The sequence below is a fragment of the Eutrigla gurnardus genome (genome assembly GCF_963514095.1).
Source record: "Eutrigla gurnardus genome assembly, chromosome: 1".
In the NCBI taxonomy this organism is placed as follows: Eukaryota; Metazoa; Chordata; class Actinopteri; order Perciformes; family Triglidae; genus Eutrigla; species Eutrigla gurnardus.
This window is the reverse complement of record NC_139915.1, coordinates 8,109,058-8,136,661: the sequence shown is the minus strand read 5'-3', so window position 1 is coordinate 8,136,661 and position 27,604 is coordinate 8,109,058. Positions and strand designations below refer to the sequence as shown.

General features: G+C 43.8%; 1 protein-coding gene across 1 annotated transcript; it reads left to right on the top strand.

Moving 5' to 3' along the window:
* The first annotated feature begins 1,198 nt into the window (after positions 1-1,198).
* On the top strand, positions 1,199-25,994 carry rras2 (RAS related 2). The gene is made up of 6 exons (XM_084016122.1): positions 1,199-1,626; positions 20,323-20,410; positions 20,719-20,821; positions 22,360-22,468; positions 23,329-23,447; positions 23,975-25,994. Exons 1-6 carry the CDS (start codon positions 1,525-1,527, stop codon positions 24,060-24,062), a joined length of 609 nt encoding a protein of 202 aa, XP_083872248.1. The 5' UTR covers positions 1,199-1,524; the 3' UTR covers positions 24,063-25,994.
* Positions 25,995-27,604: the final 1,610 nt, after the last annotated feature.

The following is a 27,604-nucleotide window of genomic DNA, read 5'->3' as shown; positions in this document are numbered from 1 at the left end:
CCCAGATAGGTGAGAGTGAAGCTTTAGCAATGCTATCAGTCCTGTAGATACTAATTAACTATTAATGTGAATGTCTGAAACCATTTTATTTACATGGCATAAGAACACTGAAGCGCACTGTTCCACGTCCAGCCTCTTTCTTTTTGACACTAGGTGGCGCCAAAGGTGCCAAAGCAGACCGTGGCGCTATTCTGCTCAGTATTCTCCTGTAGTGAGATTTGTCATAACATGGCATATAATTGGCATGTTGACATAATACAAGTCATGCTTGTACACGCAGAAGTAAAGTGTAATTTCAGGAAAACTGGTTCAAATCTGACTTCAGGCTGAAAGAAATTAAATGAAAGACAGTGATGAGTTATGACACCACTGCAATAGGATGTAGATGATTATAATAACAGAGCTGTGTCCCTTTTATAAAGGGAACTTGTAAATTATAACTCACTGTAATATACTAATGGACATGTAGCTGAGAACGACAAAATGTCAATAAAGTATATTTTTATAAGACGTTTTCTGCAATGATTTGACTTTACTAGCCCATTTTATTGCATAATTTAACTATTTGTACACAGTATTTTTATTGATGTGTTTTCTGTATTATATGTATGTATCAGACATCTCACAAAGTGTTTTTCAATTTCAGCATATTTGTAAATATCAAACTGAAACCAGAAATATGACAATATTGCAAAGCTTGTGTTTAAACAAAGTATATATTACTGTCATTGGGTTCACATGTTTGTGTTAATTCATGTGTTGCAGCATGGTGAGAAAAAAACTGGAAGACGTGTGAATAAATCCTACAAATGAAACAATAAAATACAGTTTATATTATTGGATGTTTGCGATGACAGCCGCGGGACATCTTTATCATCACTGCATACTTGGTTGCAATTAGAGCGAGTAGGTATCGTTTTAATGTGTGTGTGTGTGTGTGTGTGTGTGTGTGTGTGTGTGTGTGTGTGTGTGTGTGTGTGTGTGTGTGTGTGTGTGTGTGTGAGGACAGGAATGTGACTGCGGGGAGTGTGTGATATTAGCCTCAGGACAGGGCTGCGGAGTCGGTGAAGGCGGTGTGTGTGTGTGCGTGTGTGTGTGTGTGTGTGTGTGTGTGTGTGTGTGTGTGTGTGTGCGCGCGTGTGTGTGCGGGTGTGCGCGTGTGTGTGTGTGTGTGTGTGTCTGTAGGTGGGGTGTCGAGGCAGTCACACACAGCCTGTAGAAGGGCCTCTAGCGCCAGACATCAGTACTGGTCTGGCTGATTCCTCCTACTATCGGATCCACAGCGCGACCATCTGAGGCAGAAACCCGGTCACGCGTATGGACAGGCGCCCCTAGCCCCGCACATCACTCTCTCCCCGCCCGGGCACCAAACGGACTACGCCGACGAGTCATTTTTTTCGGTCTGGGCTCTCGTCTCGCGCACTGCAGGGCCTCTTCAGTTTACAGGAAAGAAAAAAGTGGGTGTTTGCTGCTCAGCGGTGATCCGGCAGCGGCGGCGGCGGCGAACGCAGCGAAGTGTCCTCGATGGCAGGCTGGAAGGACGGCTCGGTGCAGGAGAAGTATCGGCTGGTCGTGGTCGGAGGCGGCGGGGTCGGGAAGTCGGCCCTGACCATCCAGTTTATTCAGGTCAGTAGCCCGGCAGCCTTCGCTCGAATTCGGCTCCGGCTGTGATTTGATTATCCGAAAACACGGCGAAAGAAGGGGGGTGGGGGGGAGCAGACACGGGAACCCGGTCAGCGCGCACCGGGGGCCGCTTTCTCCACGACTTTACCGAGGCCTCCAACTATTCACCGGGGGGCTGTTAGGGGCTGTTAGACGGGGGTGGGGAGCCGTGTTTAGCGGATTCAACGAGGAAGGCGGTGCTGTCACTTTAACTCGACGACATGCGAGAGGTCCACTTCCACTTTGCGGCTCCTCACTGCTGCTCGAAAGAGAAAGGAGAGCGGCGGCGCGGAGCTTCCGACTTCTGCTGCGTTTTATGAACTCGCTGCAAAGCAGAGCAGCGGATTCCGAGCTTCATTGCTAAGATGTAGTCTGTAAAGGCCCGCCGAGACAGGGAGGTGGAAGAATGGCAAAAACCGAGAGAAAAGTTGCACAGAACTCCTATTAGTACCTGTAAGACTAGAAGTGGAGTGCTGAGGCCACCAGAGAGGGGACAATATAGGTATAAATTAATTAAGGGCCACCAAGCTGTTCCACAACACAGAAATATGTGAGATAGACAGAAAAAACCCTCAGGGTTGAATGGCAGTAGATTAAACAACAGCAGCACAAAATGTCCAAGATGATTAACTTGACTTTCACCGAAACGAGCTGCCTGGTTGACCTTACTCCAAGCACATCCAGGAACCAACGGCACACCGATGTAATCTCCGAGACAAAACTTAACTTCCCGCCCAAGAGAGAAACAATGTGTGTCGTTGGGTTTTTTTTATTTTTATACAGCAGCCTACTTGAAAACTCATGTGTCATGAACAGGCATGTAAACAGTCACCTCCATCTCTCCCTGGTTGCATTCCAGCACACTGCAGACTACTTTAGCCTGCCTCGCTTTGACCTTCCAGGCTTTCATAATAGTCATTTAGGCAAGGGTGTTTCGGGAAAAGCCCACACACACACACGCACACACGCACACGCCCTATATGAAAGACATGACAAACTTTGCCCTTTGCCTTGAGTGTTTCCCCCTCGTGTCAGTATGTTACTGCCTGACCAGACTGCAGGCAGCTGCATGTCTCCACACTGTCAGACAATAGTGGGCCGGCACACGGGATAGAGTGGGGGTGAAACGTGTGTGTCTGTGTGTGTGTGTTTTGGGGGAGTTGTGTCTAATGAGGGTTCAAAAAGCTCATTAACTGCATACCAAGTAAAAAAAGGATCCGATTGCCGTCGCCCACTGGCCCTGCTGACCCCGGAGCAGGGGGAGCATTTAAAGCTGAATATGGAACAGAAGGCGTTTCACTCGATTTTAAACAATGCGGTGAAAACACTGATAATGGAATTTTGAATGTAAACCGCATGCTGTTAATTTTTAAGGTAAAAAAAATAAGTCCACGCTTGTGGATGGCAGAACGTACAGTCGATGTTAGCTCCGAGGACTTTATAGACCGTGCAGTGATTGTTTTATAATTGCATTTAGGTGGATTTACATGGTAATTTAGTAATTAAACCGCAGCCTCCAAAGGAGTCTCCTGCCAAATTAATGGACAGCCACAACAATGATGAATTCATTCAAAAGCCCAGTCTTGAATGACCTGGAGCGTATTATTTCTGCATACCATCACGCTGTCTGCATCCGCGATCATTCATTTCACCTGGGAAGCAGGCAGCACACAGTACCATTGTATACCCTCATTTTTCTGTGGTATCACTGTGTGTGTTCAGTGCGACCTACAGTTAATTTCCTATAAAGCTCGTCTAACCACCGGCGTTCGGGGTGCCGTGAGAGTGAGAGGGATTGAGATGTTGACAGCAGGAGGAGAACATACATCCTCCTCGTCCAAAGGTTTCTAGAAGTCGCCTGCAGAGGGAAAAGACCTAACAGCTGATTGTGAAGTGGAGGCCTTGCCAAGAGCTGTGAGTGTTAAGGAGGTGGGGGGTCTGACTCAGCCTGGGTGGGTTAACGGTCACGGACCATGTGGAATTTAGCCCTTCGGCAAAAGGAAGTCCCTCTACAGCAGCTCGTAGGACCTTCTAGTTTTGTATGGAAAAACATGACCCGCTTCCTGATTCTCTGCTGCTACATGTTTCTGTGTGTGTGTGATTCAGTGTTTTGCCAAAAATATTAAATACTTGACGTAATTTTCCCCAAGACCTATTGCAGCATATAAAATATAACACGTTTTAGAATTTAGATCACGCCTCCTGTTAGAACTCCTCTAAGTGAAATGAAGCAAGTGCCAAAAGGCTCTTCATCATAACCCCAAAAACCTTTCTTTGAAACCCGGTTGGTTTTCTGGTTTGCTGCCGTTTCTGAGAAAAATGCTCTTGCAACACCTTTTTCCACGAAAAGTGCTTCCGTTTCTCATGGATACGGTTGCCATCAAATTCGTGACTTGAAAAATGGTTTAATGTTGGGTACCAGACTCCTGGTGAGAGGAGTTTTGTCCAATGTGATTTTTATATAGGAGAGGTCCTCTCGATGGTTTGAATATTCAGAAGCGTCTTTTTGTGGCATCGAAACCATTTTAAGAAGCATGTTTCAATGTTGCTAATCCCCGAACCAAGAACATGACCAACAAATCTGATTTAGACCAAGAAATCGGAGAACAAATAACTAAACAAGACTATGAATCATTTGGTGGACAACTTTTGATACTTGAACACTTTCGATACTTGATTCTACGGGCACATTTTAATCATTTCTTTGACACCCATCAGCATAGTCTAACGCGGCTGAAAAGTAGGCGTGACGTCGCAAGCAACAGAGTAGCGGGTCCTCAGGAGCTGCTGCTGGCCACCCTAATACCGAGAGGTTGACTCAAGCCGAGATAGCATCGGGATGACATAACATTGAGTCATCTGACAAAAGTTGTGGAGCACAGTGTTGTTTTAGTGTGACGTCCGTTAAGGGAGGAAGCGTCCCAACTGAGGGAAAACATGACTCACATTGGCCACGTGAAGACCGTGTGTGTGTGTGTGTCTCTGTGTGTGTGTGTGTGTGTGTGTGTGTGTGTGTGTGTGAGAGAGAGAGAGCACCCCCCATAAATAATGGCACATCAAATAGACATCATGTAGAGTGACCAAAGTAGCTGCTGGGATGATACAGCTCTATAGTTGTGCGATGTGATTGCTGGATGGAGAGCATGGTGCTGCCTGCTCACATGCTTGCTAATATTAGTGCGGCGGTGACGGTGGCCCCTCGGCGGGGGAGATTCACGCACGAGAGCAAAACATCCTGACTGATCAAGTCCAGACAGATTAGCCGAGGATTTTTGTAGACCTCAGCTGGATTTACAGCCAACGTGCACAATTGACCCCCCCCTCTCTCTCTCTCTCTCTCTCTCTCTCCCTCTCTCGTCCTGCTATCCCCATTTTTCCCCACATGTCTCACAAAAAATGTTTTGATTACTGAGGTCATTTTGGAGGAATGTTGCCATAAGTAGCAATTTCGATAGAATAAACACGGATTGTCAGGGCGGCTCTCCGCGGGCGTGTGGAGGCAAGGTGCGGTAATGATAGTCGCGTTGAAGTCGAGTGTGGTGAGCGCCCTTTCATCTGCGTTTCTCAGAAACGGCTCGACACAGTGTTTGCAGCGGCGCTTTTGTTGCGTGTGCGATTGAGTTCAAAAAGTTCAGTTGTATGTAACGCCACACGCTGGCGGCCCATTTTTGGACGCAGGCGTTTTTTTTTGTAGCTCTCAGTCTGCATCGGTGACATGTCACATGCAAACACTCCATCCATCCATCCATCGTCTACCGCTGATCCTGTATTCAGGGTCGCGGGGTGGGCTGGAGCCGATCCCAGCTGTCATTGGGTGAAGGCAGGGTACACCCTGGACAGGTAATCAGTCTATCACAGGGCTGACATGTAGAAGCAGACAGGTCCCCATCCTGCATGTGTTTGGACTGTGGGAGGAACTCGGAGAGAACCCACGCTAACACGGGGAGAACATGCAAACTCCACACAGAAGGAACCGAACCCAACCCGGGAATCGAACCCTGGACCCACTTGCTGTGAGGCGACAGTGCTACTGACATTCAAACATTCTTTGTATCCTTAAGGGGGCTTGGAATCTATTTTTTTTTAATGGAAGACTCAACCGTATGACAGTGAGCTCTTTTGACTGGGCTTTGCAGCTGCGTTGCCTGTTAGGGCAAGTGATGAGAGTGCATTGTTTGTTTAGTTCTGCAGGAGAGTCACCTGTTGATTTCTCACAGAGCAGAACCACAACGAGAGCACATAAACACCCTCATTGGTTTTCACAACCTATATTTAATGCAGGAAGTTTTAAAAAGAAATATGTAATGCATGTAAATATATAAACGACAAAACCTTTCAGCAACATGGTAAAAAGCAGGCTTCTTCTTCTTGCGTGCAGTGGCAATTTAAATAGCAAACTCTTCCCGTAGACCTGCTGTTTTTTTTTTGTGAATGATTTCACAGTCACTCCGCTTGTGAATCATCCATCCGGTTGGCAATATCAGCACGCACAGAAATGAAAGCGAGCGACTCTGTGTGTTTGCAGCCGAAAAAAGCAAAATGCTCTTAGTCATTTGATAATCGGAAGATGTCATTCTGGTTTCAAGAATTCAGTTCTGCATAGAAGCTGGTGCTCGCATTAATATCTGTCTCACGTCCGTGTGCTCTGGTTAAAAAAAACAACATGATATCGAAAACAATAGCCTGCTTGCATTGAGCACATTGCATTGAGTCGGCGTGTCTGGGCCTTATTTCCCCTTTTCCCACCACCACCCTTTACCCTCGTTTGACTCCCGTGCTGCAGTGGGTCGGTCATTTTTATAGGATTTCCTTCTTTGGGCTCCTTTATGAAAAGTTAATGTAACGACTTAAGCTGTTTATGGATCGAGGAGAGTAGAGTTTATGCTTAAGAGATACTCACTGCCAACTCCCAGCTAAAACACGAGATGTGCCTGAGCGGGTCGGATAACAGGCATTGACCCATTAAAATCGACCTCAATGGCAAGTTTATCTCTGCATCTGTGTTGTTTAGAACGGACTATAACTCTGCTATGATAAGAAAACGTTTAAAGATAACCTTTAATATCTCGGCCTGAACGTCCCTTTTTGTATTTTCTACTGTAGCTTCCCTCCTATGTGCATATTTCTCTCTTTCAGGTTTCGCAATGCAAGCGTACACACTTAATTATATGTTTCGACTTGTCGGACCTCAGTGAACATCAAACTGAGACCAGATATAGCCTATCATGAGTATATTTCTAAATATGGTTCGCTGTGACCAATCAGTTATGAATTCAGCAGGCCTTGCGGTCGGTGCCTGTGTGGCGCTGAGGCAACAACGGGCGTAGTGTATTGCGTGTACATAAATCTCCAGATGAGTTTTTTTTTGTTCTTTGCCAGTCAACAGTTTGGTCAGATTTCTGAAGTGTGTGGAAGTTGGCGTATCATAGCAACAGTAGTCAGGGGGACAGCAGCGTGGCTATGACTCATGTGTTCTTCCTTAACAGAAGAGCACCTGTCTGCAATTTGGTTTGCCTAACACCTGAGCAAAGTTCAGACACATTTTCTAAAAAATTTGCAATGGTTATTCATTGTTCCAAGAGGGTGGATCCTAATGTGTTGGTGATAACCAGAATTAAAACGGATAGATCTGCACTCCAAGTCCCTTTTTTTCTTAATTGCTGTGCCAGGCTCTTCCTCAGACCACCACTGGCTCGAACATCATCCTCGTGCATAAGCAATATCTAAATGGAATGCACAGATTGTACAGAGCGTTTAATTGAGATACTCTAAGCTTTTTCTCTTGTGCCACCCCCAGGCAGCGATGCCAGCCCCTTACACAAGAGATCATATAATCTACGGTCAGGCTTGCGTGAAATGTACGTTCATGCTTCGAGGGAGATAAACCCCTGTGATTAATATGACCCCATAGCCCTTTCCCCTTAGGACCAGCTTTACAGTGTTTCAGCTATACATTCTCAGCATCTAAGAACATTTAGATGTTAATTACATATCATAAAATGTCTAATCAGTATATATTGTTTGCTCCATCCAATGCTTTTGTGCCTCTGGTGAGGCTTTATGTTTTTAACCTCATTTGAATAAATGGATAAATATAATCCCTTTAGGTTATTTCCTTACATCTGGCATAATGCCACGCAGCGCACCATAGGAGGAAGTTCAGGATTTGAGCCCGACCGATAAAGGATTTTGAAGGCCGATACCGATACAAATGTTTGATTTAAAAATCCGATATTCCGATATATCGGCCGATATTTTTTTTTATTTCAGAAACGCGTAACAAAACAGATTTCCCTAACATTAGTTATTTGTAGTTATTTATGAGTCTTCACTAAAATAATATGATAATGCAGTTTAAAAATAAACTTGCTTATTTTATTGTCACAACGGAACAGAGGAAGATCAAAATATATGACAGTTCTGATAAATAAAATGTATAAAAATACAAACTTAAGATATAAAACTTAAAGTCCTTTGAACAAAAACACAACAACAACCAAACACAAAGTTATTAAAAGACTTGGTAAGCTTCATAAATATAACTTCGAACAAGACTGGAGACAAATTCTGTTAAGTTCTATAAGGGTGTTTCGTCCGTTTTTATTTTATTTTTAAAATATTCATTTATCGGCCGTTATAAATGCCGATACCGATAGTTTGGAAAATGCCTAATATCGGCCGATAATATCGGCCCGCCAATAAATCGGTCGGGCTCTATTCAGGATCTGTAAAGACACAACCAGCCATCTTGAAAAGCTCAAGAGACTAGAAGGTCATCGCGTTCGCTCCGTGCTAATGAGAAACTAACCCGTCCAGGGAGGGAGACCACTCTTAATCAGCTTAATGTACAATACAGACGTAAATACAACGCAATCGACCGCATTGTTATATATGTCTGTGTTTTATAGTGATTCTAATAGTAGAGAGGAACCAGCAGGATGAGATTTCCTGGTTCACACATATTTCACTACCATTTCACCTTCCCTTTATGTACGTTTCTTTTGTGACTTTCAACGACCTTTACCTGTTGACACATGTTGATTAAGATTGGCTTGGGTCCACACACACACACACACACACACACACACACACACACACACACAACAATGCATTCACGATATCGCTCAGCTTCTCCTGTGCTTCCTCATTCTGCATACGTCTTCTAGATAACGGTTGTCTTTATGTGTTTGTCATAAATGAGTTCTCTGTTTTGCCTTTCCAAAATAACTCACTTTTAACATAATTTCTTATTAAAAGAGAACGTATCCTATTATCGTTTTTTAACAAGCATTTCCTTGTTCAGTGGGAAGAGAACTCTGTCCCTGACTCGTAGCTGTACAGTCTCTGTTATCTGGCCGGAGGACATCTGATTATTAGAATTTATCCATCCGGCTCATCCACTCACACACAGACTCGTACGCCGCCTCGAATGCAACAGGGAAGCTCCATTTGAGAGCCGTCCCAGTGAGCTGCTATCATTAGGGAAGCCTCTATCTTTTTTTTTACGGTGAGATAACAGAATTGTAAGCCGTATGGCGAACTCCATCAGGCGCTCGCTGAAATGGAAACCACTTTTCTGGAGCATCTTCTCCGCTGTGTAGAGCACAGCTGTTAGCCGGAGGCGAAGGCGTGACCCAGGAGGTTACCTACCACATATCAGATCTGAGATCAGATGATAATTTGAGCCACTCCCGTCTCTCTCTCTCTCTCTCTATCTGCTGCAACAGCCACAAGCAAGATAATAGCAGTGAATGCTGTAGCATGTATGCACACGTTAGTTAGTCAGAAACCATCAAAAGAGCAGCGAGTTATTATCCTTTCTAATCATAGAATGAGGGAAAAGTGTTGGTTGCGTGAGCCAACAGTGGATGTATGTGTATGATTCATCGAGTTGATGAGATCTCCATAAAATGTCTTTACATTAGTGTCTTGTAGGACAATAACTGATTTTGAATTCGATACGGCTCTATCTGATTCTGAACTTATTTGTTCTTTGACTAATAACAGGAAGGAGGCGCTGACTCCGTCCACACGACTACTAATATAACAGATTAGGTCGACGCATAACGGTAAACATGCAGATTCTAGAGAAAAGTGATCGAACTGATTAAAACTTCTGCATTGTAGGCTGAAGATCAGTCCGATAGTTACTAATGACATACGGACTATTACTCATGGATGATTTAATAAAGTACTGTTCAAAAATGATGTTCATAATTGGGTTTATAAGCTTCTGCTTAACACAATAATCAGCAGCACGTGTCTTTGCCTATTCGAGATAGACATTGAGTATTGAAAACTGGCATGTCTGGATGTCTGGTCATATTTATAAGCTTGTTTGCTTATTTGTTGATCAGATGGTTTCCGAATTTGATTAAAAAGTTTGCCAATTTTAGACTATTTTATTAAGGGATCCTTTTTCTTGAAGGCTGCTTGTGTTGAGATGAAATTTCAGATTTGAGAACTTTGAGTATATTTCTTATTGGGAAAGTATTGTTCTAGTATCGGTACCAAAACCCTAGTAGTTTTGTGCTTTCATGGCCTTTTATTTGCCTGTATTGCTGTATCATCATCAGCAAGAATCCCAGAGATCTTTCTCAGGAAATACTGTGAAAAAAGAAAAATTAGAAAGTATCATGTTGCCGTCGAGCCAAACGTGTTTGACCGGAGTCCGTCTTTAAATTTCACCTTGAAGCGACGTTTCCTCTATATACGTCTATGTTGTTTACATAGAAAACAGTTGGCAGCAAGTCAGCAAGTCACCAGCAGTGTGTGTGTGTGTGTGTGTGTGTGTGTGTGTGTGTGTGTGTGTGTGTGTGTGTGTGTGTGTGTGTGTGTGTGTGTGTGTGTGTGTGTGTGTGTGTGTGTGTGTGTGTGTGTGTGTGTGTGTCCTCATAAACACTTGTCGAGCATTTCTACGTCATCGTTCGTACGCAGTAACAGTATACAGAGAGCAACTGTTGCAGATGGTGTACCCTTGAGCAAGGCATCTAATCCCCACGTTGCCCCACTGAACTGTCCCGTGGCCAGTTGCATCGGACTGTGGTTGACGAGTCCAGAATGATCCCGGCATGATTGTACTTCTGCTTTATTTTCAGATTGTATTCCACTGCTGGTGGCTGGTTTTAGCTGAGTTTGTAATTTGTCATTTGGTCAAAGATATGAAAGCTTTTTTTTTTTCCAGGAGCCATGCTTTTGTGTCGCATGTTGGTGGGTTTAGTTGATATTTCTTTATGGAGTTCTTCTTTTATAATTTATTTTAACAAATAAAACGTGTCTCTCTTGTTTCTAATGTAAATAGAAAGAAAAGAGAGAATGATTCAGTCTTTTTCTGAAAACAACCGTCTCTCTCAGAATGGATGAAGCCAGTCTGTGCTAAATATGAATTGTATTTTTTAGAGGTTAAATTGCATGCATTTTTAATGACAATGATTTATGCATATTTTGTACTTCTGGTAGGTATAAAGCTATATATATATAAGCTATATCCACGGTTGTTTTCAGGTCAGCGACCCTCAGATAGTCAGACAGACGGAGAGGGCAGCCGGTTCCTCCGTGTTGTTTTTTGGCTATTGTTCTGTATTCACACATCTGTCTGTTTCAGAATAGCTGGCCACAGTATCAGGTCTCACATCTCAGAGTCATATAACAACAACGCCGGCTATGGGAAACTGACGTGCTTATTTTAGCAACCCGCTCCCACCACCTTCGAACGTCGAGCATTCCAGATCCATGTACACTTTGCTACTGATGCCAGTGTGGATTGTATGCCGTGTTTGTCCTAGCTGTTATTTGAAGTAGCCCTGCCTTCAGTAGTGTGCCACATGAGGAGGAGACCATTTCCATGCAGCTTAGTTGATAGGAGGTTATGAATGGTTCTTTTTATACGCCTGCGCTTGTCGCAGCTGGTGGACATTTGGCACGTCCTCCTGCCGACTCCATCCAGAGGCCTGCGGGGCACCTGCTGTCCATCAGGGGGAGGTGAGGCATGGCATGAGACAAACCCTCAACAGGTGACAGTACAGTACGACTCGCTGTCAAAAAAGGGCTGAGGACAATGGCCAAGTGTGACTCGTTTCCTCCTCTCGCTCGCTCTCCCGCTGATGAAACACCAGGGCTCTCACTGATAAAAGGATCCACACCAAATGTTTCTGTAATGAAAATTAAAAATGTACGTATAAAAACCTTGGGTATGCCTGCCCGTGTGCAATTATTAATCCCAAGTCAATTTGAAAACATGCACACGTGAATCAGCCTCGTATCCCTCCGTCTATATGCTCACATTCACCCGTGTACGGTCAAGCAAATGGAAAACGGAAGTTTGACAGGTGAGTTATTTATTGATTTCTTTAAGATGTCTTATAGTGGACTAGGCTGACATATTGATTAGGACTCATAATGCAGATGTGGAGTGTAATGCTTCTACCAGAGCTGTCACTGGCTTTATTTCCACACTTTGGTCATGAATAGGATCCACATGTGCTGCTGGTGCGCTCTGGCATCAGATAGCTGTTTCAGTTTGTCTCTAGGAGACTCCATCTGTCCCTGACGAATAATCAGAAATTAATAAATAAAGTTGTCTTCACTTCACAGAGAAAATCTCTGCATATCACTGTATGCGTTACCGTTGTGCACATTTTTTTTATATATATATCAAGTTTGCGCGGGAAGTGGTGCACGCCTGTTTCAGGGCCGGCAGCGGTTATAACTGAGACCCCTGATCACAATCAGAGTGCATGTGTTGATACATTCAGCGATATCTGAGTTTGGTGGAGTCAGTGAGACAGCTGTTGGGTGACTGTTGCAATGATTTGAACACATGCAGCAAATGTGACTGTGTTTTTCGGTACCAGTTGGTGGACGGCGAGCCCGACACCGCAGACTTTTCAGATGGCACACGCCGATGCAAACCCGATCAACAGCTGCCTAAAAAGTGTGTTTGGTATCACACACGCAACAGACATTGACTTTGTTGACAAGCTGGCCATTTTAAAAGTCACACTCGACTCACTAGTCAGGTGTTAGGCCGTCACAAACCTCCAGAGCATCTTCACCTCCATTAGCTTAAGATCCGGTGACTTGAAGTCCATAGCATTAGATTCTCTTATCAGACTGTTAACCTGCCCTGCATCTGCATTCATTAAGTTCATTTATATAGGTTTTTTTTACATTTCCCTCATCTGTGTTTGCCGTCTTATATGCATTGTAATAGTTGTAGATTTTCATCATTTTCTGTACCCGCATGACATAACTTTTGATGATGGCGACCGGGCAGCCAGGGAGGAAGCATCAGAGAGAGCAGATCTGTCCATTAGGTGTTATTTATGAGGAGTGGCGTGCTCCAGTAATAACATTTTTGCTGCCTGTGTTGTGGTGGCTGCTGGCCTAAAAGCACACAGCAGTAATGCTGCTGTGTAGCTGACATGATGCCAGTGAGTGGCCCCATTTCCTTGTGACATATCGCCCCATGCTAAGAATTATAGTCTTGCAGCAGAGTACCCTAGTGCAGAAATACACACTCAGCGGTTGTACCGGAGGGGAGATGGTGGAGAAGATGAATATATGAAAATATATTCCTGTAGGCGCTATACAGTTAAGTCTTCTTAGCTGTGGTCGGGAGATAATTGATCATTTTAAAATCAGGAATACGGTAATAATGTGTTTGTAATATGCAATTTATGTGCATTTGTTAAGGTGTAGATCATGAATTTAAACCAACTCTCTGGATGCCCTGAGTGTTCCTTATTTCCAGCTCTGACCAGCATCCCATTATTCGGTCATTCATACGGTGTCCCGGAAAACCATAGACTTCAGACTGTGAGCCACACTTCGTTGAGTGACTTTCTGTGGGTTTTTGAAAGTCACACAGTAGCTTCTCTGTCCACACAGCCACTGCAGTCGCTGGTGTCCTCTCCCCGAGCCGCCACAGTGAAGCTTTGTTGACAAGACAAGCGGAGGAGGAAGAATAAACGCGAGGGTCTCGGTGTATCATGAAAAAGTGTAAAAGTTAGCAGCCGCAGGTATTGCTTTGACTCTATGTGGTCTCTATTCTAGTCCTCGCTGCCTAACAGGGACTTCACTGCTACATCACTCGCCGTTCTGCCGGCACGTCGCTTCATTTATCCTCAACATCGACTCCCCTTAATTTGTGGCGATTTTGATACAGCGTCACATGGGCCAAGTTTTTCCCACTTCCACAAAAGCGAGCATTGATGAGGATTCACCAGAGCAAACTGCAGTCATCAGAGGGAATCACTGTCTTTTTTTAGAGAGCAGCTCTTATCAAAATATGTCTTTATTTTCCATCCCTCCCAGCAGAACAAGGCAGGGCCGGTAGAGAAAACGGCATTGATAACCCATCAATGGCGGGGCTTAGGACGGGCTTAATGCAGGGAAGGGGAACATTAGTGATGTCACATGATCGGCTAGAACAATAAGGGCGGTTCACACAGTTCTCCCTCTTTTGTGTTGTTCTGCCTAATCAGTTCTGTCGACTTCAAAAAGTAGTCCCATAGGTCTCCACTTATAATTCAACAAAGTGGACTTATGAAACGGACATAAAGACGTTGTTTGTAGTGTGACCAACAAAGAGCAAACGGGAGGCTTTGAGCCCGGCGACCGGGCCGGATAAAAGTCTTTAAATGGCACCTCTTGGATTCTGCCCCCTTTGAGCGGTTCAAAAGTGTTCAGAGTCCAGCACACATTGATATTTAGCAGGGCGATTGAAGTCTTAATGCCAGAGAGGTTAGAGCAGAGCAGGGGGGTTACTGGCGGGACATTTATCCTCCGCTTTATTCTCTGCATGAGTGCCACTGTGTCCCAACCTAGTGCTCGCTGGACCCTTCACATACCGGCAAGTCTTATCGTGAAAACACCAGTGTGTCCAGCTCCAGCGTGGTCGTCGGGCGCCATTCAGTTGTGCTTGATTTAAGGGATATAAACGTATATATATGCGTCACTATCCTCCGTTACAGCAGCGTTTCACTCTGCAGCTTAACCGCCGTGATCGGGGAATGTGGAGAAGCACAAGACAGGCTGTAAACAAACACAAAGCTGTTTGTTAATCTGATCACTTGATTCCTCCTGCACCACCAGGGTCGTAAACACATTCATGTCCACAAAGGAAAAAGCCTGAGACCTGAGGAAGACCAGTTCTGGTGGTAAGGCTGTCGAGTACATGTAGAATTAGAGGCTTTGTTTATGCAGCTTATTGTTACCCAGCAGCTGCAAAGACATGTAAACAGAACTGGCCTTCACTGATGAGCGAGACAAGACTCGCACCCTATTTTTCATTTCTTTTACATCATATGAAAAAAAAAAAAAAAAATCAAATTATCTGTTAAATCCAGAGTGGCAGGATCTGCATTTCTGGTGAGGTCATAGCACTGGGTGGATACGAGAGTTATGCCAATGGTCTGCCTGGTGGGGCAGCGTTTCACTTCATTTAAGGACAAGGGAATGATTTAAGGGACAAGCTATTGATCTGTTGCGCATTAGGAGGAAGAGAGCTTGTAAGAGTGATGTGCACGGGGTTCATTTCATTCGGCATCGAGCCAACGGTTCAGTGCTTCACCCGAGACGGCATTTTCCAACGGTAAACATTAATTCAAAGTGTTACTGCCGCGGACCTTGCACATGCAATATGACCGCGCAGCTTTACAGCGACGACTCGTGTCAATTAAAGCGTTTTGGTAATTATCTGCAGCAGTGCGGACCGTCTCGAAGCTTTCCCAGCATTCACTGAACGCTCCCCCGGGGGCCTTTAAGGCACTGGACACATTGTGTGCTCTCTTTCTCTCCGTGTGTATTAGGTATTGAATCGGTGACCTTTCTGGTTTGTATGAGCTCATGGGAAAAGTGGGTGTTTCCACAGGAAGTTAATGCCTTTCCCTCCCCCTCTTTCTCTCTCGCGCTGCCTCTCCATGTTGCCTACAGTCTCCCTCCCCCTCAAACCTTTCATTCTGTCTTATTTTTTTTCTTCTCTATTTCTCACTGCAAGCCCTTCCTAAGTACTCGACCAAACAATGCCGCTCACACAAATTCCTGTGCCACTTGTGTGAAACCCCGTGAAGCCCGGGCAGAGCGGCGATGACAGCGGAGGGCCGACGGTGTAGAAGTATTCAGAGGAATTGGTCCTCGCTTCCATCTGCTTAACATTAAAACCTCACGGTGGCCATTTGATTACCGGCAGCTGCTACGGCTCCGACCCAAGGGGTTCCAGCAAAAAGTTAAAACCTGCGCTGGTTTGGGGACAGGAAGTGCTGCACAGATGCTCCCGCTCTTTTCTTAGTGCACCACGCTACACTGCGAGGGTGTGATCAAGAGAAGTTGTACAGAGACATAGTTTAGTGTGGATTTTACGGGATTGTGATTTATTTTGAAACATTCCAAATATAAAAGGTACAAAAATGTATCTCGTTTAGTTAGTAACATTCGGAGGGAAACCATGAAAAGAAAGACGGGCATGAATATTTATGCAATTATACGTCTTTGTTGAATGAATATGCATGCACAATGTATAAGTTGTGAAGCCCCCTGATGTCTGTGTAGCGGTTTGCATCACTCCATCGCGGCTTTATCAGGAACTCCAGCTGAGTGATGTCTGATGGCGGCACTTTATCAAAATGAGATAAGATCAGGGATGTTGCTTCCACTTCTAAATGACAGCATCTCTTGTAGTATTTATGAAGTAAAAAAAAAAAAAAAAAAGGTGTTGTGACGGGCTGTGGTGTTTAGGTGCAGGGGAACAACAAGGTTGGAGGCTATGACAAATCTGCAGATGCTGACAGAATCTTTCCAAGAATAACACGATTCAATAGCATTCAATCTGCATTTTTTTTCAAATGAAAGAATAACTACGATTGAAGGTTTGTGAATTCTTATTGCGTTGTTGTTCATTAATCGCCCTTCTTCGTAGTGGAAAATCTCATATGTGTCTGCGTAGGTGCTGAATGTGTGATTCTGTGCTCCGTGTAGTTAATGATGCTACATTGGTTAACAGTCAAAGGCTCTAACCAAACAAGTAGGATAACAGACGGAGATGGAAAAGGATCTATATTTAGTTTTAGCAAAGCTGTTTGTGTGGGGAGGAAGTGGGTGCACCGTGCAAGCATGATGTTGATTACACGCCTACACGTATCACCCGCTCTTGCTTTCCTTGAGGCTGGCAACCAGCAGTCAGACGGCATTTATTGCTCTACGTCTCGACTGAAGAGCGCTCGGCTAAATGGAAATCTGAGTAGGTGCTTGCATGTATGGATATATTCAAATTGCGAAACACTGCAGGTTGGCCCACATGCAGCATCTGATACTTTACACAGGACACCGAGGCGGTTTTTATGACAAAGCTGTGATTTGATGCAGTTATGGCTTAAATGCTTCCACAGGAAGTTTATCAGCAGCAAATTTGATATTGTGTAATATAAGCCATTATCAGGCAGAAATCTATTTTCCAGCTTCTCAAATGTGATGATTTGCTGCTTTTCTCTATATTACATCATTGTCTATTGAATTTGTCGGAGGTGCTGGACTGTTTGTTCAGACAGAATGATAAGTTCAAAGACATTAACCCGGACTGTGATGGGCGTTATTATAAATTTGCAAAACTGATTAATCTAAATGAATAATCAAGACTAATCGATAATGAAAATCATCATTAGGTGCAGCACTAGCATCTTGCGGGACTCCTCCACCGGCTCTCTATTGACGGAGAAAACAGGCCTCTGATGTGTTCCTGGTGCGGGCGTGCATGTGCTGTGTGTGGGTGGAGGGCTGGGATGTATGGCTGGAATGCTGGAGGGGAACTGAGCGACGGGTTTGGACTCTGGTCGGTAGGCGTGGTGAGGGAACATGTCGTCTGTGACATCACCACCACTGTAAGGCTCGGCCGGGCCAGCTGCCTGCTGGAGAGGTGGAGTTTCCTTCCTGGCGAGCTGACCGGGGCTGACTGTGGCCTGACCCACCTTGCCACCAACATCTGAACTGTACTGCAGCATGGTTCGGCTCGCTTTTGAATTCGTCTCTCTCCATTTTAAGTTCTTCTCATAATCTAATAATTGCACCTCTTTACAGCGTGCTTGTGTGCCTGTTAAATAAGGATGTTAATAATCCTGTATGTGCTGCTCACAAATACACACACCCACGATGGTGGTCATGTCAGCACTGGCCTAAGTGGAGTGTGAGTGTTTTCTTATTATACAGCAAGTCTGCTGGAATAGTAACTCACCTCAGTTTTGCAAAGTTACTGCAGTTAGATAATTCATCTGAGAAGAGGTGTGTGTGTGTGTGTGTGTGTGTGCGTGTGTGCGTGCGTGCGTGCGTGCGTGTGTGTGTGTGTGTGTGTGTGTGTGTGTGTGTGTGTGTGTGTGTGTGTGTGTGTGTGTGTGTGTGTGTGTGTGTGTGTGTGTGTGTGTGTGTGTGTGTGAGAATTAAGCTGTTGACCCGGTTATGAGTGTCAACTCTCTCCTGATGACAGCTGTCCAATGTTTTCATGGAAATCTGTCTCGGAATCCGTCTGCTCGGTACGTACCTGTGACGGAGTCTGGCAGATAACAGTAATAACACTGACGTCGCTGCTTGTCCTGCCAATATATTGAATATCATCTGGAGATTTTTCCTTGCTTACGTCAATACAATACTGGCACCAAAATGATGAACAGACCTTTGTAGTCGATTGACAAAAACGATTGATTCATCGAACCACTTCATCTCTTCAGGTTTGCCAACAAATTATCCAACTTCGCTTTTCACGCACATTTCTTTTATTTATTTATTTATTTATTCTTGGGCTCTGAGAAAATATGATGGGTGTATTTGGACATTTGATAGAATTTATGAATTAACTTTTACAAAACACAGAAGAGGCAGATGAATTGATAATAAAAAGACCACCCTTAAAATGTATGTCAGTACCTTAGTAAGAGTATTAACATTTCCCTAAATGCTTGTTTTGGTATTTGTACAATATGTAAAAAAGATCCCTAAGAAAGCATTCAACCCTAACTCCCGGGCCAGTTTTTGCTGCTTGGTCATAAGGTACTGAGGTCTAATATCCAGTCCTAGTTGCAGGTGGTGTACTTAGCAGTAACTCATGCCCCCCCCCCCCCCACAGCATGATTCATTCTGCGTGAGGAGCCTATCACATGTGATGAAGTCATGGACTAATACACAGTAAGGATTTAAACATTACTGGACATGACTCAGGTTGGCTTATGTCACATGATTATCGGTAGTCACGTTGCACTCCCATCGCCCGGCCCATTGTCCCGGCTGCGGCCCGGCTGCGGCCCTGTTAGTGCTGGCTCCGGTGCTGCTGGCGCTGCAAAACAGCCTCATCTATCACGGGAAACGGCTCTGAGAGAATCAGCTCAGCCAGAACGGAGCGTGAGGCGGCCTCGCTGCCCATGCATGCGGAGGGAGGGGAGGAGTAGCCGGAGGAGGAGTGCGGCGCTCAATGCGGCTGCCCGAGGTTGACGGAACAGGAATAAGAGGGTTGAAGGGAAGCCGAGGTCACGTGCTGAAGCAGCGAGCGGTGGGAGGGACGAGGAACACTGGCAGATTTTTCTTTTCTCTCTCTCATTCTGAGTCCGTGTGGTGGTCTGAAGGCACACTGGCAGTGCAGCTCAGTGGAGCATGTTCTGGGAGGCTCAGTCATACCGATGAATTATTGAACAGTGGTGAGTGGATGTGACATAGGTCGCCATGCTGCAGACAGGACAGGGAAAAGGAGAGGACGAGAATTATATACCACACATAATACGTTTCACTTATTATGTTAATTGACCAACCTGTGTGAGATGATGCAATGTAAACGTTTAATTTTGCTGGAACGATGAGGAATCTCGTCTGGACCCCGCTCCGTGTTTTAGGGTGTTGGTTTGACATTCCCCGAGCACTCCCCTCAGCTGTCACCACTTAACTAGCCCCCGAGGAGAGCGAGAATTACAAAACATGTGAAAAATGTAAAAAATGCATGACTCCTCCTTCCGCCCCGGCTCCCTGGCCCCACCCTTCCAGTTTAGGGTTACTAGGAGACCAGATACCGGGCCCAGAATGAGAGAATCAAAGCCTCCAGGAGCGACTGAGCGACTGTTGCAAACCAAGCACACCGGCCTGCTGTCTGGGCCTCAGCAGTGGCTGTTGTGTGAGGGAGTGTTTACATGACATGTCTGGTGGGTGTTTGTGTGTCTGCAGACACAGGTGTGTTTACCTGCTGTCTGCAGAACGGCTGTAAAGGTAGAGGTCATTACTCTGCTGCTGTTGTAACCAAAAACACAAGGACGGGGCGGCGGCTTGTTCTCTGTCGTATCCGTTGATCGAGGAGCGAGCTGATTTAAGTCACCACACCTGTGACCCAAATCAATGGGATTTACTCATTCTATACAGGATATGAGTCAAGTGTGTAAAATAATGGCATGTGTTGATGGTGGTGAAACTGCTCCAGGAAGCCCCCAACCAACTAAAGCACCCATCTACCAGTCATACGTTGCCTTTTGCACGGTACCAACGTTGCTTAATTTCCTGTCAGTTTGTTTGTTTCTGTGTTCTCACTGCAAAGACCAGTGTGTAGAATACTGTATACACATGGTATGCATCCACTCGTGTCTCAAGTTACCCGACATAAGACCCACTCACAGTTCCTTTCTCTCTTTTGCCCCGCAGTCGTACTTCGTCACCGACTATGACCCCACCATTGAAGACTCGTACACCAAGCAGTGTGTGATCGACGAAAGGGCGGCCAGGCTCGACAGTAAGTGCACTTCGCTGAACAAACACAACCACAGTCAACACGCGCACACAAAGACTACACACGTAGTCTGTTTGTGTGTTTGTATTGCCCCGTACTCGAGGAACCGATGGAAACGTCCATTTGGCTGCGAGTGATTCTTTGTGATTTCTGTGTGTGTGTGTGTGTGTGTGTGTGTGTGTGTGTGTGTGTGTGTGTGTGTGTGTGTGTGTGTGTGTGTGTGTGTGTGTGTGTGTGTGTGTGTGTGTGTGTGTGTGTGTGTGTGTGTGTGTGTGTGTGTGTGTGTGTGTGTGTCCGTCCACTCTCTCTAGTCCTCGACACGGCTGGACAGGAAGAGTTTGGAGCCATGAGAGAACAATACATGAGGACAGGGGAGGGCTTCCTGCTCGTCTTCTCCGTCACTGACAGAGGAAGGTGAGGGACGGTTCTCGTCATCTGCTCCCTCTTTGTTTGTTGCTGCACATCTCTGTTTACGGTTCGCTGTCCTCGGCCTCTCGCTCTACTAAAACCATAAATCTTGCACTTGATACTCTCACTTGTTGCTGCTCTTACTTCCGGACCCCTTTGCTTTGTTGTACTTGTTGTCATTTTCCGTTTGTTCTCTCATCCTGTTCTCTTGAATTCACCTATTTGTACCGTAGCTTCCTATTTCAAGCCCACGTGCTGTAGAAACAATAGTATTTGGCCGAGTGAGGAGACACTTTTAGTTATTAATTAGTAACTTTCCCTTTAACTAAGGGATTTTATAACTTTTGAACTCTTGACTACACAGACTTTATTTCAGTTGGTAAAGGCAACTGAAATGACCCTGAGTTAAAGGCATGCTATGCAGCAACACACTTTATTTAAAAAAAAATAAAGTTCCCCAAGCCTCCCAACATTTGAATTCAAGGGAAATGTGTATAAAAAGGCACACGATATCTCGAATATTTTGCATGCGATCGCACTGTAAAATAGTGTTGGATAATCATGCCAAATTTCAATCGGTGCAAACATCATTGAGCTTTTCATAAAGAGGAGGACCAAGCCAGAACATACTGTCCATAATACTGTCAAACGTGTGGAATTAGATTGATTCTTTTCCATATTTAAAGTCCTTACGATTTCGGTCCTTGTTGATCAGGAGACACCTGTGGTAAATACCGCAGCAAATAAGCCTCGAGCTGTGTCTTTGTCAGAAATATAAGAGAACAGCAACAAGTTGTTTAAATGAAGTAAAGAGAGTGACGCTGTCATCCAAATGGAATTGAAAAGCTACTGTATAGAGAGATAATTACTAAATGTGTATACATTAATTTGCTTTTGCAGTAGAAACGCACACCATATTAATCAATAGAGGGTTAAAAATGTGCCTCAGTGTTGTTACTGCTATGTTATGTCAAGTCACCTTTTTAAATGTTTTATTACACATACAGTATTCTTCTTGGCGTCAGTCCGTCACACCCGAGCCTCCCTGTCTTTGTGTTTCTGCCCAGCAGTGCAGTGAGCTGCACTCCCCCCCCCCCCCCCACCCACAACCTTCTCCCAATGTTTATGTTGTAAACAGTCTTTCCTTCCTCCAGTTCTATTAGTCAAGTCTTTCCAGATTTACTATGTGCTCACCAAGCTGTCTGCGGGCCCGTGGCTGGAATGCCGTCCTGGGTTTGTGCCCCCCCCTCAGATTGACATTTTTATTTGCTCGTGGCCTTTATGTTATAGTGGCACAACAGTCAGGTCAGCGCACCGAGCTCAACCTCAGACCAACACATTTTATGTTTCTGTAGTGCGGCTGATGCTTTTTGTTTCTCTTTGAAACATTTAACCCTTCAGTCTGATCCACAGTGGTGGTCGCCCCAACGTCTGGGTGTGTTTGTGATTTAACTTCATTTCAATGAATGCGGATCTAAACGTAAAACCATTATACAACCCGATTGTGCAGAAAACACCACATAACACAATGTAATGTTTTTCAGCTTTGAAGAAATCTACAAATTCCAAAGACAAATCCTCCGAGTCAAAGACAGAGATGAATTTCCCATGATCCTCGTAGGAAACAAAGCAGATCTGGAGACACAGAGACAAGTGAGTACAACAGACTGCAGAGATCTGAACCCACTGACTGACAAACATGTGCACATCAGTTTGATCATCTGAAGACATGATATCAACCAGGCTCGAGGATTTGCATTTGCATATTGGAAGGCGAGTGTTGCAGCTGCAGGAACGGTGGTGTCAGGAGGGGAGGATGGATGGAGAGAAAAGGGAGTGTGATGAAATGATGAATTTTCTGCCTGATGGCATGCAGTCCCTAGTTACTTCCTGCAGTGAATCCACACCGCCCCCTTCTGGTGAAAACAGGCACATGTAGCTTCTATCAATGGGTGTATTCACTGAAATCAGCATTTAGCATTTCATGGCTCATAGAATTAGCTTGTGTTGGTTTATTTCTTATTATATATTTGATCTATTTGAGACATCAAGTCATTATATTTGACAACATGATGATAGCACATGACCTAATTAGCCACACCTAAACACCACACATTATTTCACTTTTTAAGTAATAGTATATTTAATTATTTTTTGCATTATTCAGGTCCAGGTTATATACACAGCTGTTTCAAAAGGAGGGTGTAAGATGCATATATACAGTATTAATTTAAATGTGTGGTAACTTAACCTTTGAGAAATCACAATTATATTCAATCATGCAATAAATAAAAAACTCACTTGTAAAAAAAAGTGGGGACAAAATGTTGGATGATATTGCTCAGTAGAAAAAAGGCTTTGAGCGCCACAAGCCGAGTCATATAGTCCCATTGTATTGGAGAGAAAGCAGACATCCTTATGGCTAATATACAATCATTCTTTTCCATGTGCTGGATCTCAATATTCATTCAAGTTTCAGCCCCGTCATTATTCTGTACTTGATTTTGCCCCAGGTAACCCAGGAAGAGGGCCAGCAGCTGGCCAGACAACTGAAGGTCACATACATGGAGGCTTCAGCCAAAATCCGCATGAACGTAGACCAAGCTTTCCACGAGCTGGTTAGAGTAATCAGGTAGGTGACTCATAAAGGCAACTTTTACCTGTTGGATCTCTCAGTGACTCACATTTGCAGTGGCTAAAAGAAAAATGAACATTCAGGTACTCCTGTAATAACTGCTAATAATGAAGAATACGGTGAAGGTTTTGTATAACGTTGAATATTCATGTCTCAGGGTGGCTTAGGGATTAAGTCAGTGACCATGAATCACGGCCAGCCACGGACTTTTGTTGTATTTTCTCCCCCTCGTTTTCTCTCCTACCCCCGACATTAATTCTTCTTATTATTTTATAAAAAAAATTAAATAAAAAAAACGAATTAAGCAACAATCAGAATATATCTTTTAATAACATTTTTAGGGCATTTTTGTGAAGAGTGTGTGTGATTGATCACATTTGATTGGCAGTTTCCTGGCAAGCAAACAGCTCCACATCATTATTGTTTGCTTCCAACGTCGCTAAATTCTGAAGAAAAAAAAGTAGAGATCCCCAAAGAACACAGTCCAGTGTGTAATGGTAGTTTTACTCTCTTCCAACTCCCAGGAAATTCCAAGAACAGGAATGTCCACCGTCGCCAGAGCCCACAAGGAAAGAGAAGGACAAGAGCGGCTGCCATTGTGTGATCGTCTGAGTCGGCCTTATCACTGTAACTCATGCAGCTGCTCTCTACCGCCCCACCCACTCTGCCTAACATCACATCCTCAGTGGATGACTGACCGCTGCCTTCTCCACGTGCATGACTTCAGACAGCCTTTTCTGAGACGCGTCGCCCAGGAACCGCTGTCCCCAGGACATCACTATGGACAACTGACAATGCCAAATTTGAACACCACTCTACCTTCAGCCGTAATCTAATTCACACGAGAGAGTCCCAAACACTAAAACATTGCCTTCTGAATCAGCCCGACAAATTAATGTTTTTGTACTCTGAAGGACTTCTCTTGCCTTGTAGTGACATTTGTACTTGCTACCGAGATTGAATGAAAACGATATCTATCCAGAATGTTGATGAGTTTTAGTTTCCCGTGTCTGACCAGAGCAGAGACATTGCCGTATGAAGCTTCGTGTATGTCGTGCCATACCCACCTTTACTCCCATGTGCTAACCTGCTACTGTACATATGTGACATTTGTTGTGATTTTCAAAGTGTACTTCTAATGATCTATTAAATCACCACAGTACAGTGTGTGAGGTTGAGTTTGGTTTTACATATATGAAAGTGAATATATAAGTATGTATATAAATATAAAGCCTAGACAGCCCTTAAAGCTACAATGATAGACCTTTATATAGCATTCTGCAGTGGAATCTTCTTCTTCTTTGTCTGTGGTTCCTGCTTTCATCTCAATTGCCAAATATGAAGTGTCTACTGTATTCAATTTCTTTTTTAAGTCTTATAGATTGAAACATTGCTATCCATCTCCTCGATGTACCGAACGTAGCACGTTTTTGTCTGAATTTCTCTCCGCGAAGGTGGTGGTTCAGTCAGATTGAACATCATATACATGCTCCAGATTTCTCAAAGCAGTAGATCCATTTCTTTTGTAGCACCGTGTGCATCTTTGACGACTAACATGACTTCAGATCAAAACACTGAACGCTGAGTGCTCTGTATTCAGCCTCTGACAGGTAACGTTATCAAAAAGTTTTCGGAGCTCGGTTCAGATCATTCCGATGTAACGCTTCTTTTCTGTCCAACATTTAGTCTGCGATACAGATCAAATAACTGTCATATCATTCCAATAACACAGTGGCAATGTATTTGTTTTGTGTCCTTCAATTATTCTGTTACATTACTTTTATTTCCCCCCCAATGATCTGTTGAATGGGGAAAACCAGGACAAGTGGAAGCATTGAGATGCACGTGGTAAATCAGCCGTTCTCCAACGGGACATGAACTCAGCAGACCCGCCGCCTGTGGAGCCGCCATCACAGACCCAACATCCCTCTCCTCCACTCCTGTGCTTCTGTTCGGCCGTATTAATGAAGTACCGCACTTTTGTTTTCCACAGCGTCATCTTGTAATATAATCAATAAGGAAAAAATCGGATGATGGAAGTAACGGACTTGATTAAATGTTTCTACTCTACTTTTATACGTTATTTTCTTATCAAACTAGTTGACAAGTATTTTTATATGTTTATAAGTGAATACACATCCGCAGTATAGCTGTGTTTATATGTAAAGAGGGATATTTAATTCTCTTGATTATTTGAAATTGAAGATGACTGTTGGCCTAAATTTACACAAATTTGGATTCTTCACCCCGATGTGACCAAGAATTGTATTTCTTGTTGTGGCTTATTAACGGAGAATATATTTATCTTTGAGGTGTTCGCCACCATAGCGTAAAGTGCCAGGTGAGGTGGGAGAGGAGCTTCGAAATGCTTCTGGGGTTCACATCAGAGCTTAAAACCACATGAATTAATGACATACTTACTTCCCATCTTATTGCAAATCCTAGTGTACATCCAAATCATACTGTTTTTTCTTTTCTTCCATATCGGTGTCTTTTGCCTTGTGTCTAGCTTTTGGTGCTAAAATAAAATCTGTCATTGAGCCAGATGGGGTAGAGAATCTTTCTTTTAAATTCAAAAAGCTGCACAGACCTGAATCTAACACACTGGTGTCAGGGAGATCGATATTATTCACAGCATGAATCCAACTGCTGTTAAAGCATCAATGTGACTGCTCATATGTCAGAAGACAGCGGTTTAGGGGATTTCTCTTGTACCATCTCTTGGTAATCCTGTTAGTCCACATCTACGTACTTTGGTTTAAGTTGCACATAATCTGCATGATCTCTGGGGTCTTTTCTTGTGTTTTGGGGCCACATTTATTAGAATTCACTACAAGACTTGGCCTGTTGTTGAATTTCGTTACCACAGCATCTACTTTTAGTGAGACAATATAATGTTCATGTTCTGTTGTTAATTCTGTTCCAACATCCAGGCTGGACCTTCAAACAGCACAATTCTCCTGCTTTTTCCAAATTAGAGCCACTCAGAGCAGACGTACACACTGAAAACATACAGCATATAAAGTCTGATTACTGATGCATGCATGCAAACATATATCTGACCACAAGGGGGTTGATTTGACCAAGGAAATGGTATTAGATGCTTGAACACCTTAGTTAAAATATATAACACATCTGGAGGCATATAGATGGGTGATAAATTAAAAAATACTACTCAGTGCTCCTTGTGTTTCTACATGTTACTGGGATAAACACCATTCTCAAATATTCCATTATTTATTGTGTGTTTAATTATGGTGGTGTACAGCTTGTCAAATACGTCAGGCCACAATTCTCATAGGTGTTCAGTTGGGTTGAGATCTGATGAAGTCCATCAAATTCACATCTTTTTTAATCCTCATCAAACCATTGATAAGTCATCCTAAACTCACTCTGTTGGTTCAGTAAACACATCACGCACTGAGTAATGTTGCATTTATCGCTCACGATATTTGTATTTTAGTTCTTGTAAACATATGGGCTCATTGGTCTTATGTCCCATAGCAACAGAATACAATTGAATAAAACATTGTTTCATCTTAAACAGCAAAAGGGCAATTGAGATCATAATTCAGCTGTCTGTGTGACCCAGCAATTCCAATGACCTCATCATTATCAGCATTTTAATCACTAAAACATGTTGTAATTCGTCAATATGACATTTTTGTTTGTTGTTTTTCATCAACCGTAATATTTGCTCCTTCAAAAAAATTGAACATGAAATATAGGCATCCTCCAGTCGTGACCGAATACCGACAAGAGAAAGTGGGGTAAGTATGTAGTTGAGGGCCCTGAACAGCTCCTTTATGTCCCTTTGTTGGCTTAAATGAGAGAAACACTATTATAGAGAGTGGATAGTATTGAAATGACCGCTCAAGAGGATTCCCTGCATGGCTGTTAGACTCCTCCGGATTGGTTCACCTTTGTTGTTGTTGTGGAGACATCCATTCGGTGAGTTTAGAGAGGCAGGACCTGCAATAAGCAATGCAATAAATACAAAATACATTGGGTCTATTAAAATGTGCACGATATGGCATCCCTGGCCAATTATTTCGTGAGCACATATTCACATAAAATGGAATTAAGCATTTTAAAAATAAAGTATTTGCTATCAAGCAATCAAATAAACAAAAAAAAAAACCAAAATGTAGCCG